Source organism: Zootoca vivipara, chromosome 12 (assembly GCF_965207765.1).
Source record: "Zootoca vivipara chromosome 12, rZooViv2.hap1.1, whole genome shotgun sequence".
NCBI lineage: Eukaryota > Metazoa > Chordata > Lepidosauria > Squamata > Lacertidae > Zootoca > Zootoca vivipara.
This window is the reverse complement of record NC_142595.1, coordinates 10826095-10840246: the sequence shown is the minus strand read 5'-3', so window position 1 is coordinate 10840246 and position 14152 is coordinate 10826095. Positions and strand designations below refer to the sequence as shown.

Sequence of the window (14152 nt, the reverse complement as noted above, 5' to 3'; positions counted from 1 at the left end):
TCTAGCAAATAAGCTCCATTTAAATTAGTGGGATTTATAGGCAAACACACTCAGGTTAGCATAGAATTAACTGGTGTCAGGCATCCGAAGCAGAGCATGGTGCTCAATCATGCCTGAACCAGTCCAGTTCCTTTCTTTTGTAAATTAAGCAATGTGATGGAATAATCTGTTTCTTTAGCTCTTTACTTTCTGTTCTCTTTAAACTAAAAATCCGTATATGCTGAATACATTCCATATTTCTGAATAATCTTTACCTAGTTCTCCACATACCTATTTGTGTCTTACTTCCTTTTAATAACTTCTTTCTCTCTCTCTCTCTCTCTCTCTCTCTCTCTCTCTCTCTCTCTCTCTCACACACACACACACACACACACACACAGAGCTCCTTCCTTCCCCCGTTCCCATCTGTGCTTCTCTGAACCCTTTACTAAGATTGCAGGATTTCTTAAGATCTTTTTGTCTCTGTGCCATATCTTATGTTTGACTCCTTTTTACAGACTCAAAGAGTCCAAAGTAGTTTGCAGCTCTTTAAAGTAACTCTGTAAGGTGACTTGCTGCACCATGCTTAACAGCAGCATTTGAAGAATCACACCAGCTGCCAAGGAAAAGGAACAATGCTGGCTGGGAGGTAGCTAATAAAAGACAGCCATCTTAAAAGATGCATTAACTCTCTGCATCTTTGTGGGAAGGCATTCCAGGATTCTTTTTAAACATGTTTCACTCAATGTTATTTTTTATTTAGAAATGTAGCTATTGTAAAAAAAAAAATTAAAAATGTCACAATTCAGTGGTGCGCACACACCTTCTCTCACATTTTGCTGCCTATTTTGGGAAGACTCTAGCATACTAAAATCTCTAGGTAGGATGTGAAATTTCACTAGGGCAACATCTTCTACCAAGCATTTACAGTCAAACCTCGTTCTGCGTCCACCTCTGCTTGCGAGCGCTTTGGCGAACGTTCACGGCAAACCCGGAAGTACCGGAATGGGTTACTTCCGGGTTCGCTGCACACACATGCACAGACGTGGCGCTTTGATGTGTGTCATTTTCGGGTTGCGGCAGGGCCTCCGGAACAGATCCCCACCGTAACCTGAGGTTCCACTGTACTGGTCTCTCTGGGATGCTGGAACCAAGAGCCCATCACAGCAAGGCAAATAAGAGGGGTAAGGCTATAGCTTACCGGGCAAGGCCCTCTCAGTGCTTGGGCTCTGAGATGCTTTCCCTTGAGATCTTGTGAGGCTGTACCAAGTAGAGTCATGCCTCATGTTGTGTCCACTTCAGGTTACGTGTTTTCATGCTGTGTCCTGCGGCAACCCGGAAGTACCAGAATGGGTTACTTCCGGGTTTCGGCGCATGCACAGAAGCGCTAAATCACGCTGTGCATGTGCGCAGACACGGCACTTCGGCTTGCGTCAGGTCCATGTTACGGACGGGCCTCCGGAACGGATCTCGTCCGTAATATGAGGTTCCACTGTAAACTGAAGTATTCGAGCCACCTTGGGCCTTTTGGTTCATTATATTGTCGAGGGTTAAATTAATAGGCTTCCAAAGACCTTCTTTTGAATATCTCAGGACTACTTCAAATATAATACAGAGAAATGTTCCATTGTTGATCAGATAAAATCTTCATGATATGAAAGCAAAGGCAAAATGTAAGACTATAAGTAAAACATAATCTGCTTATTTGGCATTTTCTTCCATTAATTCTCTCTATAAAAACGTTACAAATTTATTGTGAAAACACAACAGTATGAAAAGAATCCTGTTTGGGGCAGGGAAGGCAGCATGCAGCAATAATCTTCAAATTAAGAAACTAGGGTCAACATTTTCACTACAATAATTGAAATATTGCCTCTGCAACAAAGGACTTAACTATTCTGGAGTGCAATGAGAAACTACAGTGTGTGAGAATAAAAAGAAAAATTAAGACCAGAGATCTTGGTTTTAATTTCAAAATGCTAAGTATGAATGGCAACACGAAGTTACTCTCCCCCTCTCCTACCTGAGGTTTCTGAGGACAAACCCTATTTCATCACAGGAGAAAATAGCACATACCTCATATGGAATGTTCCACAACAGGGAGTGGAGAGAGGTGGTGGGAAGAAAGAAAAACAAACCTTTTATGTCAAAATAATTCCCTTTGGTGAGTTTTGGCTTCCAGTGTTCTCAATAGAAATCCTAAAAAGCCTATTTTCTTCTATTTTTTTCTTTCATCATCTGCAAACACGCGTATGTAAACATGCTGCAAACTTCCCCAGCAAGTCAGATTCTTTGCTCCCTCCTCTCCAATGAACTGCAGTGCTTTTTGAAGAGAAGGGAGGGGTGAGAGGAGAAGGAGGGAGTCAAGTTCCCCTGAAAGATATCCTAACATATGGAACTGCATTGCTGACACATAAACAGCTCTCTCCATGACTCTCCCACATGCTTTGTGACTTTGCCATTTATTTTTATCTTATTCCAAAATGCTTCTTCAAGTAATATTAACCTTCCAGGTCTCAAACGGGATTAGGAATGCATCCTTACACATAGCCTGTACTAAACTGCGACAATTGGTTTTCAACATTTTTTTCACCAGCTAAATTGAAGTCCGTTAATTCTCCTAGGGGAAACCTCGGTGTTTGCCGTTGCCTCTTTTTCTGACCTTGTTCTCAGAACCCGCTTTAAACTGGAAAACTCTGTGTGACCACAACTTATCAAAGTATTTCATATTGTCAGTGTCCACATCACAAGAATACAATCTCCATGTAATACCTGTGCTTATAAGAGAAGTCAGCAGTCAAAATTTCAGAAAACAGCTAAAAATAGATCCTCCCCAACTCTTCAGATAAAAGTCTTGTCTGCCTGCATTGTGCTCCCTTTGTGCACAGCCTACATGAGGTTGCCAAGCAACTAGTCCAAGTTCAGAAGCAACCAAGCAGCGAGCTGCAGCTAAATAAAGATTTAATGGAATTCTCACATCTGCAACAGCCTGCAGTCCCTCAAGATACTGAAGAAGTCAACTGATGAACAGAAGAGTCAAGGGACATATCAGGTTAAGTCGTGGAGGCCCTTTCTTTCTAACTATGCCATTTTCTGCAGACTACACGGAGATGCAAACATTTCATCAAAATCTGCAGAAAATCAAAACTAGCAAGTTAGGAAAATGTACGTTTTGACATGCAAATCCACAGCCATTTGCATTCTGCTATGCTAGGATTTCAAGCAAAACAGAAGGGAATCAAAAGCAGAACCTCAAAACAGACCCCACCACCAAGCTACACGTTACTTACCTGGATCTATAAGTCAAAGGAATCTCTTTGCAGATGCACGAATCACATGCTACAGCAACGCAGGGCAGCAACTGTGAAACACTTAAACACTATGAGAACATTGGAACCTTCCCTTTTGAGAATGGTAAATAAGAGCAGAGCCAGCAGCCACCTGTTAAATTTCTTTCATCTAAAGCAGGAGCAAGGAGACTCCTACAAAGAGGAAGAAGAGCAGGAACACTGAAAGTGCTACCATATCAGGTGAACAGCCTCTGGTTTCCTCTCCGCAGTTTCCTCACATTCACAGAGAAAGATGGCTGAAAATAGCTCACAGTGGATTGGGGTGGGGAGGGTGATGGTGGTTTAGGCTGCTAGCCTATGGCGTGAGTGCAGTCATAGGAGCTCGCAGAATTTAGATAGAGCTGGCATGTCATTATTATTGCACTTAATAATAACATTATCACTCCCTGGGCTTTTTTTTCCTAGAAAAAGAGGTGGTGGAACTTACTGAGCACCCACCCAAAGTGGTTGAGCTTTTCTTAGAGAAGCACCCACCTTCTCTTCTTCACCCCCACTGCCACTTTTGGCGATGCTGCTGCTGACCTCCACCTCTGTTGCGCAGCCATGATCGCCGCAGCAACACGATCACCACGGCAATCTGATTGGCACACCGCACAGCCCCAGGCTCTATGCCGCCCACAGCCCCAACCTAAAGAGCTGCTGGAACGCACCAAAGAGCTCAGTTCTGGTGCGTCCTGGCTGAAAAAAAGCCCTGATCACTTATAATAGTAAATTCAGGGAGTGAGTGCTGACAGAAATGGAACCAAAATTAGGCCACAGAGAAATAAGAAAGAAGTGTTAGTATACCTGGGGGGAGCCCCCAAGGTTGGTGGAAGTGTTTTTCATCCAAAACGTAAGGGGGAGGGAAGGAGATCAATGGTGATTGATCATGCTCAGTAGCCATGGAAAGATCATGGACTGCATAAAAGGGGAGAGTGGCTAAAGGGGGAAATGGAGGGGAATGTCCCCTTTGAGCTCTTTACACGTTATAAAATCTTGAAGAATGTTTGGGTGGTTGGCTGGAAGCTTGAATAGGCATATTCATGCTAAAAGGTGAGAATACAGGTCATTGTTTTGATGCAAGTTCAAAAAACGACAAGTATGTGCTGTGGTTAGGGAAGTTTTTAAGGATTGATGTTTTTATTGTTTTTAGATATGTTGTAAGCTGCCCAGAGTGGCTGGGGAAACTCAGCCAGATGGGTGGGGTGTTGTTGTTGTTGTTGTTGTTGTTGTTTTATGTTAAAGAAAGCAATGTCTTGCCCCAAAGTACAAAATCTTTATCTCTGTGTCTGGGGGAAATGAGCTAAGGGAGCTATTTGACCCCAGATAGTAGTGCCCATAGTGCCTTTCCAAAATAAGGGTAAAGACAGAAAGAGGAGAAAGAAAAAAACAGGACTGCTGTTACCTGTAACTGATGCTTATCAAGTGGGTTTCCACATAGTCCAGCCCTACGAGCCATGCATACCAAGGCCAGCTGCATAGAGACTTCTAGAACCCTTCTACACGTGAGACACTTCCCTAGTGGCTTTGATCACTTTCCTGTTATGAAGAGTGGAGAAATACCACATCTCCTTTTCCAGTTCCTTTCTGAGCTCTGGAGAAAATCCACCAGTAGATAAATTAAGAAGCTACAGTGGGTCGCACAGAATAATATTCAGAACTCTCAGGTGGATGCCATCTGGACCTTGTGATACATCAGTTTTTATTTTGTCAACAAGGCCTAAAATGTCATCTCTTGTCACCGCTAGTTGCTTCTGTTCCTTCCTGTGAAAGTTAGTTCAGACACAGGGATCTACCCTATAGCTTCACTGTAAAGGCAGACTCAAAGAATGCATTCAGCTTCTCTGCAAAATTCTTATCTGCCTTTAGCACACCTTTGATCCCTTGTTATTCAAAGGTGCAACTGCCTTTCTAGCCGGTTTCCTGCTATTAATGTACAGTATTTAATTATTTTGTAGTTGGTCTTTATATTTCGAGCAATGGCTCTTTTCTAGCATCTCTTATTGTCTGTTTGCATTTCTTTTGCCAAATTCTGTGTTCCTTTTTGTTTATTTCTAAAATATTTACATACTGCTACTTCATTTTAAAAGAACCAAAGCTGTTTACATAAAGCTATACAATAAAAATAATTAAAATGAGACATTGAATAACTATTGTTGAAAGATGTTTTCTTCATTACCTGCATAGGCCTGGCGGAATAGAAACGTTTTCAGCAGGCCTTTAAAAGTTATCACATTTTTTAAAAAAACAACAACATTGGTACCTTGGTTGTTGAATGGCTTGGCTCCCGAACAAAGCGGCTCCCGAACGTTGCAAACCTGGAAGTGAGTGTTCCAGTTTTCAAACTTTTTCAGAAGCCGAACATCCAAAGCAGCTTCTGCTTGAGTGCAGGAAGCTCCTGCAGCCAATTGGAAGCCACGCCTTGGTTTCTGAATGGTTCCGGGAGTGGAATGGACTCCTGGAACGGATTAAGTTCGACAACCAAGGTACCACTGTATTTTGTACATGCATGTCTGCCTTACTGGGTTCTATTTAGGATAAATGGGTCTTCTTGGAATAAAATATAACAGAATAAACAAGACTTCAAACTATAATATCAGTTACTTCAGGCATTTCTTTAGAAAGTTATTCAATTAAAAGGTATCTGAAAAGCTAGTCAGGCTTTTTTCTTAATGTGTTCCAAAGCACAGTGATAGCTTGCTGCTGCATGATAGAATTAATGCTTTGAAAGGGAAACCTCTGGGTTGTTTATTGAAAAAAAACATGAGAACAAACATCTTATAAATCCATTATTGTAAACATTATTCCTGTAGCAGAAATTCCCTTTATGAAAGCAGTCCAAGTTTTGTAGTTTTGACCCTTGTAATAACCCATGTATCCAATACAGGTGTTTTTCTTTCTCCTTTTTTTTTCTTCCCTTCAAAATGCATAACAATACCTTCAATGCACTTTTCTGAACTAGACCCCATTATTTCCTATTGAAGTTGTAACTGAAGTTGAACTTTTGAAACCACAGAGCACAAATAAGCTCTATAACATAACCTTTTAAATTCCAGGCAACACTCCCTTGTCCAAAGTGATTATAGCCCAGAAATCTCTGAAAGGGCGTAACCTGTTGCTGGAAAAGAAATATATTTGCAATTCAATTGGCTAGTAGTCAAAACTCTGCTTAGATGCAGAGGGGAGAATGAGATTACTCTTACCTACAGTCACCCCTGCTTCCAGTCGTCATATCTAGTTCTACAAATGTTTGAGACAGAAAGTATCTGCTTTGTTCAAAATGTATAGTCAGTATCAGTTTTAAAGGAAGCTTTTATAAATTTCTATTTCAATGGTGTTTAACCGTACTACATCTTAATTGTACAGTATTTACGTAACAGCAAGTAGTTCATGCTGAGGGTATAAAGTACATAATGCTGATATTCAGCAAATCTTTTGGATAGTAAATAAGAAACTGAAATAACAGATTTACCAACAGATCCATTAGTTATATTATTTGGGTGCATTAAGGATTTGGAATTAGCAGATGACAGGGAACCGGTCCAAGATTTATTGACAGCAGAATGAACAACTATTCATTCTAATTTAAGGACTCTGACACTGGATGACTGGTTAATTGGAGTATGGCACATAGTATATATCAGGCATCCCCAAACTGCGACCCTCCAGATGTTTTGGCCTACAACTCCCATGATCCCTTGCTAACAGGACCAGTGGTTGGGGAAGATGGGAATTGTAGTCCAAAACATCTGGAGGACTGAAGTTTGGGGGTGCCTGGTATATATGGTCAATTGGACCAATATGCTTATAGAATTGGAGACTCTTACTGGTATAATATGATGCAGGAAAATACAAATCCACACATTTCTGGGCAACATTGTGAAATATTTATTAATGTATTAAAATAACCAGTGTAGGTATTCTTACTTGTATCTCCTAGGAGATTATATATTCAATCTATACATTTAATTATTCACTTCTTTATCATTTATTTAGTCAAACTGTAAAGTATTTTGCTTTTATCTCTCCTTTGGGGCCCCTATACAACCAAATGTGATGTCTAATATTTATTTTTCATAGCCTTACAAAACTTCAATTATTTTTGTCCAGGTGATTGGAGAGCTGTAACTCCACTATCTGTTGATTGGCCTGCAGCTGATAACCCGCTTGTCCTCCTATTCCATGTTGTCACTGGTGCTCCCAGCCGCACCAGCTGGCAAGGGGGCAGTGGCGTAGGGCAGAGCTTCTCAGCACTGCTCGCTGATAGGCTGGAACGAAGGAGCAATAGCTCAGCGACCTAGCTGAGTGGCAGCCTCAGTGCCCCATAAGCATCAAGCATGGCAGAGAGGAGGATGGGGGATTGGTCAGGTGCAGGTATCTTTCTAAAGCCCATGCAGAAGGTGCCCTAGCAACTGGCCATCGCCCAAATCTACTCCTCAGTCCGCTCACATGAATATTGGGAGATTTTCTGTGTGAGGGGAAGGGCCCACTTTCGGCAATCTTGTATTATAATAGAATGTAATATTCTGTGCTGCTATTCTACTACTTATAGGTATCAAGATAGTACGGTATCATAAAATAAAGATAAAATTGTTAAAACAATGCAGTTATACCTTAAAAGGCAACTGAAACAAAAGTGTCTTCAATTTCTGGTGGAAAAGGCACAGAGAAAGAGTCTCATGGATTATGACCGGGGGGGGGGCACTGTAGGGCTATGACACCACCAGCCTTTCACATGCACGTATGGCTATCTTAAGACCTCTGAAGGCCTCTGAAGTTGACTTTAATTCCCAAGCAAGTCCATATAGGAGGAATTGATCCATAAGGCAAATTAGTCCTAAACCGTTTTACAGCCAACACTTCAATGTGCATTTTGAATTGAGCCCAGAAGAGGATAAGATGCTAACAAACTGACATACGATAGACAGTAATAATTTCCTGCCTGTAGGTGCCAGACAAAGGTCTGTCTATCATACTTTGGACTAATGAAGTTTCCAGGCCAACGTCACTAGTCAATCCTTGAAGCAACTGAAGGACCGATGACTGAAGCCAAATTCAACTTCTCCAGGAAAGATCACACACAGCCAGTATATCTACTGGAGTAGACAAAAAGGCACCCTAATGGCCACCCTCACCTAAGTATCCAGGAAAAATGACACAGTAAAGAATACTGCAAGACAGAAACCTGCTTCATCAGAAATGCCACTCCATCCAAGACAGGTTGAACATTTCACCTAGATCACCAGTATGTTTGAATACAAAGCACATTCATCTTGTTTGGATTCTGTTTCAGCTTGTTAATTCATATGACTTCATCCAGTGTTTTCACATAGATGGTAAAAATGTATGGAGTAGTGTGTATGGGGGTCCTGGGCTGCCCAGACAACAAGACCCCCTCCTGGCCTCGCTGATGTGGTCCAAAGGAAAGCAGAGCAATACGTTTCGCACCAGCTTGGCTGCAGGAATTGCCGGAAGGAGGTGTACAGGGCGCCATCCAATCATCTTAGAGACTCGACTTTGGATTTGTGTGGGGTTTACTCCTTAGTCTTTTCTTCTCCCACCAATATTCCACAAGACAGTGGAGGTTTAGGACCAGAGTTTTCCTTTTCCTAGATGGGCTATTTTCCCAGGTTGACGAGCTCCATCTGCCACTCACTTCTCTCTACAGAACATGCAAAAACTATCTTCTTGTCCATTGGACCCACTAGAGCCTGTCTTCACATGCAGGGGAAATCCCTAACTCACCAAGTGGTTGAGATCCATGACTACCCTCACCTGGTTTAGCTGGCCAGTTGAAGCCGTTTCCTGTGGTGTGGCTGCTGTTGCATGCTGACAGCTTCTAGGAGCCACAGGTGAGAGCGAAGTGCAGAGTGGGGACCAAAGGTGGACAAGCTACCCCAGAAGGAGCACAACATGTTCCCCCACCTCTGGCTGGGAAACAGGCAAATAAAACTGTTTTGTCTTTGCTTTCAGTAACAGTGTTTCACATCTGTAGCAGCCTGACCCGGAAGCCCCCAAGCAGCCCCTGTAACAACCTCCAACACCCAAGGCCACACAGGGAATGAGCAACACAATGTATCTTAAAAAGCAATTTTAAAAATGAATGCCATAACTTTTCCAAAACATTCTCCATGACATGAGCCAGCAGAGATATAATGCTGGCTGTAAAGACATTTCAGTTCTGGAAAGCCTTAATTTAACAGCTAAGAACTCAAGCATCGAATACTGTAAACAACTGCCGCCAAAATTTAAACTGCCAGATTTGATAAGCACACAAAACCTGCAAGCTATTTATCAAGGTCTAAATGGTGTCTCTCTTCAAACGCAGTAAGGGCTTTGCATGCATGCTTACCAGGGCAGTAGGCATCAAGGTCCAGTTTTGGTGCAGAAGTGAGAGTTGGTGAGCCAAGCTCAGATTCTGGAATTCGAGGGCTCTCAACAAATTTTGCCTTCCTTAGAGGAGCTTAAGAAGAAGGGAAACACAAAGAAAGGTAATGAGCAAGTGAACAGTAAATAACACATGGAAGCATTTAGCTAAACAAACTATGTCAGGCCCAGATCATGTTTCCTTTTGTAAAAACAAAAAAGGGAACTCTACATTTCTCAGAAAAGAGGTGGATCATATTAAAAATGCAAATTTCCACGCTGTCTTTTGAGAAAACTTATGTGAAGAAACCACCTCCAGGTGAAATAAAAACAGTTAATGGCACAACCCTATAAATATTTACTCAGGAGCAAATTCCACTCTGTCACATAGGGTTTACGCCAATATAAGTATGGTTAGAATTGCATACGAAAGGTTATGTCTCCTGGACAGATTATGCACATGCACAAGTGATGGGAATGATTCACCCTCCATTGTAATCTAAATGAACCATATTTCACTGCCCATTCTATAAGCCCCTTTGAACAAAAGAACTATACACCAGACTTCCAGTTACAGCTTCCGCACAATCCTAAGGGCTCACAAATAAAAAACTGTGCAAATAATACCATCAACTTCTGCTTACTGAATGGAGGCCTTATGAGACTGTACTCTGATGTTCTAGACAGACTTTAGCTTTTTCAGATAACAGAAGACAGTATAACTGAGCCACATTAATGTGTGAAATGAAAGCAATCTCTTCCTGAAGGACATGCAAAAACCCACACAACCTATTTGGCCAAAGACACTAGAAGGGTTTAAAAAAGTATCTGAACAAATGTTCTAAAACCAACGTTGAAGAGCTTTCAAGCATCTGAAAAGTTACCATCTTTATAGCAAGCCAGCGGCTACCTAGCCTGACACCATCTTCCCAGGAGAAAGTTTATGCAAAGGAAAACAGCATGTGCAAATTTCAATTTATGAAGAATAAACAATCTTCACATTTAGTGAAGATTAATTTGCTATGATTAAATTATGGGAAAATCTGTTTCCTAAAAAAAAGAAGAATTAAATCATTCACCTCTTTGAATTAAAGCAAGGAAGCAATGTGGGAGGCAGCCTATCATGTGAACTTGCATGCCAAAGAAGGTAGCTTAAGTATTTAAACAGATTCTACTTCATCACAGGTTGAAGATGCAAGCCTCCCAAAGGCTGACTTACACATTTGTGTGGGTAGAGAACAGATTTCTAGAACAATTTTTTAGAGCTTCATAATTACTGTTTAAAACATGTCAACCATGAAAGAAATGGTGCTGATTGCTGAATTCAGATTGAAGATATTTATAACTAAGTTACTATGTTGATGGTACATAAAATCATAACTAAATTACTCCATTGCTTTATAATACACAAATTATTTCATAAAGCAACCATCTGTTAGGCCTGAAAAACTAGCATGATAGAGAAGCCAGAGTACTAGGATTAATTGAAATACTCAGGTTGTGATCCCTCCTCCACCACTGGCAGATCTTGGGGAAGTTTGCAATCTCATCTTAACGTACCTCTGTTTGTGATAGCCTAAAATATGCTCTTCTGGGTGACCTAAAGAGCACCAGGACTGAAATTTAAGAAAAGCATGCCTTCTGCTTATTCGCCCTGCAAGTTACAGGACAAAGGTTGGTGTGACAAATCTGTAGGCTGAGTTGAGCTTGTGACAAAGCAATCATGTGACTGCTTCAAAGCACTTAATTAAGAGACTTTGGGGTGAAGTGATAAACATTGCTCATCATTTCTATGCCATCTTTTGACCATGCAGTCCCTATGACAGCTTACGAACAATAATTTGAACCCACTTGACAAATCTCAAAAGTCAAGACATTTAAACAAATGATAAAGCAGAACACAGGGGGAGGGAATCAGATTAAAACAAGAGTTCAACCAAGTGCTACTAAATGCTTAGGTAAACAGAACAGGTTGACACCAAAGTGATGGTCATATATGAACCTGATGGACAGTTTTGGAGAAATTCAATAAACAGGGTGCCAACTGAGAAGGCTTTGCCCATGTTAGCAAAGTACTTCAACTCTGCAGGTGGGACCTTTAATAAAGTCCTCAACAATTGGAGGAGTTTGTTTTAATAAATTGACATCTGATCAAGCAATGAGAAAAACTATATATGTTTTCAAAAGGAATTACACCAATTAGAATATTGATATCAAAAATAATGTTTTAATTTCTATAGATGGGTATGTCCATCAATGACATGAAGAAATAGTATTTTATATGACAACAGTGGTTTTGTATGTGCAATAACATAAACACCTTCTGTGAAAGACTGGTTAAACAAAATGTCAGAATATGCAATGATCACAGAATGATCAAAGTATCTTGGACTGAAAGAACAAAGAGAAAGAAGGATAAAATTAAGAGAAAAGTAGCCATGCTTCATCAAATATTGCATGATTAAGGCAATATTGTTTTTGCTTTATTCTGAAGAAATTCTAGGTAACATGTAAGTAGAGGTACATGTAACTAGAGGTAACATGCTAACATGTTCATTTTAGTGTGTTCAACACTGATGTATATTCCTGTATGTTTCTTTATAGTAACAAACAAAAACCAAAATGCATTCCATCAGATACCCAGGTCCTAGGCTGTTTAGGCCTTTACAGGTCAAAGCAAACACTCTGATTTGTGCTTAGAAGCAAACTCGAAGCTAGTAAGATCTTTAAGCACACCAGTGGAACTCATCACATTCATGATTCCTGTCCTAACCTAGAAGAAGTGTGGTATTTTAGTAAGTCAGTGAAACTCTTCTGAGCAATTATTATAACTGTTGGATCTACAACAATGGAGGTCAAGATGACTCGACCTATGTATCGCAGTGGATAAGCTTGTTACCCCAAGGAATGTTTTCTGGACCTAAGAACACACAGAAAGGTGACAAAGCATACAGAATATGAAAAGGGCAGGCATGGAACTTATTACCAAGGGAAAAAAACAGCAAATATAACTGAAAATATGTGAGCAGCTCTGTAGACAAAACTTGCAGGAACCAAACATATAACAGCACCCAGCTAAGCATATTTACCCTTAGTGGGACTTATGTTCCAAACTTATGCCCAACTAAGTCTGTTCAATTCAATTCAACACCTTTATTGGCATATATATAAAATATAAAAACAAAGACAAAACATATAAAACATATAGGTCATTAGTATAAATAGTAACTCTACATCGTACAGAAATAATGGTGAGCAGGGGGAGGAAGAGGCACACAAGGGATCCTCAGCTATCATTGTTGAAGGCTAGATGTATTGATTTTAATTACATAAATTCTGGACAAGTAGCAGGCCATAATTCTGGTAATTTCGGGGAAGTCATCCCTCAGCAAGAGCTGGACCACTGTTTCCTTGTTGGGGAGGGTTCCAGGTCTCATAAAGGATAAGAGGGGGCCAAAATCAAAAAAATTAGAAAGGGGACAGTCCAGAATCATGTGAGCCATAGAGTCTACCTCTTTCTGTCCACTAAGTCTGTTCAAAATTGCAACATGAGCATGAGGCAAAACAGAATTGGGAAAAGCAATCAAACACCCAAATATAAAGTTTACATAAAATATAAAGAGAGCCAGCAACAGATATGGTGGTGGGAAGTTCTATGTTAGAGCAGCTGAGACGGGTGTCATCAGCATATAAGCAAAACAGTCATACCGGTACCTCTAGATACGAATGCTGCGGGTTGCATACAACACGGGTTACAAACGTGCCGAACCCAGAATTAACGGAAAGGGTTACTTCCAGGTTCGGCAGTTCGTGCATGCGCAGAAGTGTTGAATGACATCATGTGCAGAAGCGCCGAATCGTGACCCACACGTGTGCAGAAGCGTACTGCTCAAGTCGCAACCAGAGGTACCACTGTACTGAAACCTATGAGGCTTATGATGTCACCCAAAGATGTGTAGAGAGGGAATATCTTAACATCAAGAACAAGTCCTTGAGTGACCCCAGCAAAGCTTTAAAGGTACTTTAGTATCCACTGCAGAGAAGCAGCACATTAATTACTAGTTACACATCATCAACTTGTAAGATCCAATTACAGACGTTAAACAACGTGAGTCATAATGGTGTAAAAAACAGAGTGCTGGACTTGCTCAGCCATGCACATCTCTCTGTGGTTTTTGGAAAAGACATCCTCTTGTGGCATAATCTAACTCTGGAGTTATTGTGAGGCTAAAAGTACATTCCTTTTTTAAAAAACCAACTTGATAATTTTACATTATTTCGATAAGTCCTACAATAATTACACAAAACAAAAAACAAGAAGATCTTTATTCTGCTACATATTGGAAGTGCCTACACTTTCTTTCTTTCTTTTTTTAAAGCTAAATAGCAACAGAGCATAACAGGTAAGCAACAGAGGCACCAGGAAGTCAGAATATAAAGGACTAATGAACATCAATAAGGAACAACATTAACAAGGA

At 40.6% G+C, this 14152-nt stretch overlaps 1 protein-coding gene across 11 annotated transcripts in view; it reads right to left on the bottom strand.

Annotated features, from left to right (window-relative positions):
* TANC2 (tetratricopeptide repeat, ankyrin repeat and coiled-coil containing 2) overlaps positions 1-14152 on the bottom strand; it is a 195493-nt gene that overhangs the window by 73336 nt on the left and 108005 nt on the right. For 9 of the 11 annotated variants that reach the window (XM_088655539.1, XM_088655541.1, XM_088655538.1 and 6 more), the window contains one exon: positions 9661-9771. In XM_088655539.1, the coding sequence (XP_088511665.1) occupies positions 9661-9771 (111 nt within the window). Of the gene's footprint in view, positions 1-2117; positions 2269-9660; positions 9772-14152 lie in introns of those variants that run through there. The other 2 variants (XM_088655546.1, XM_088655547.1) reach the window with 1 other exon arrangement.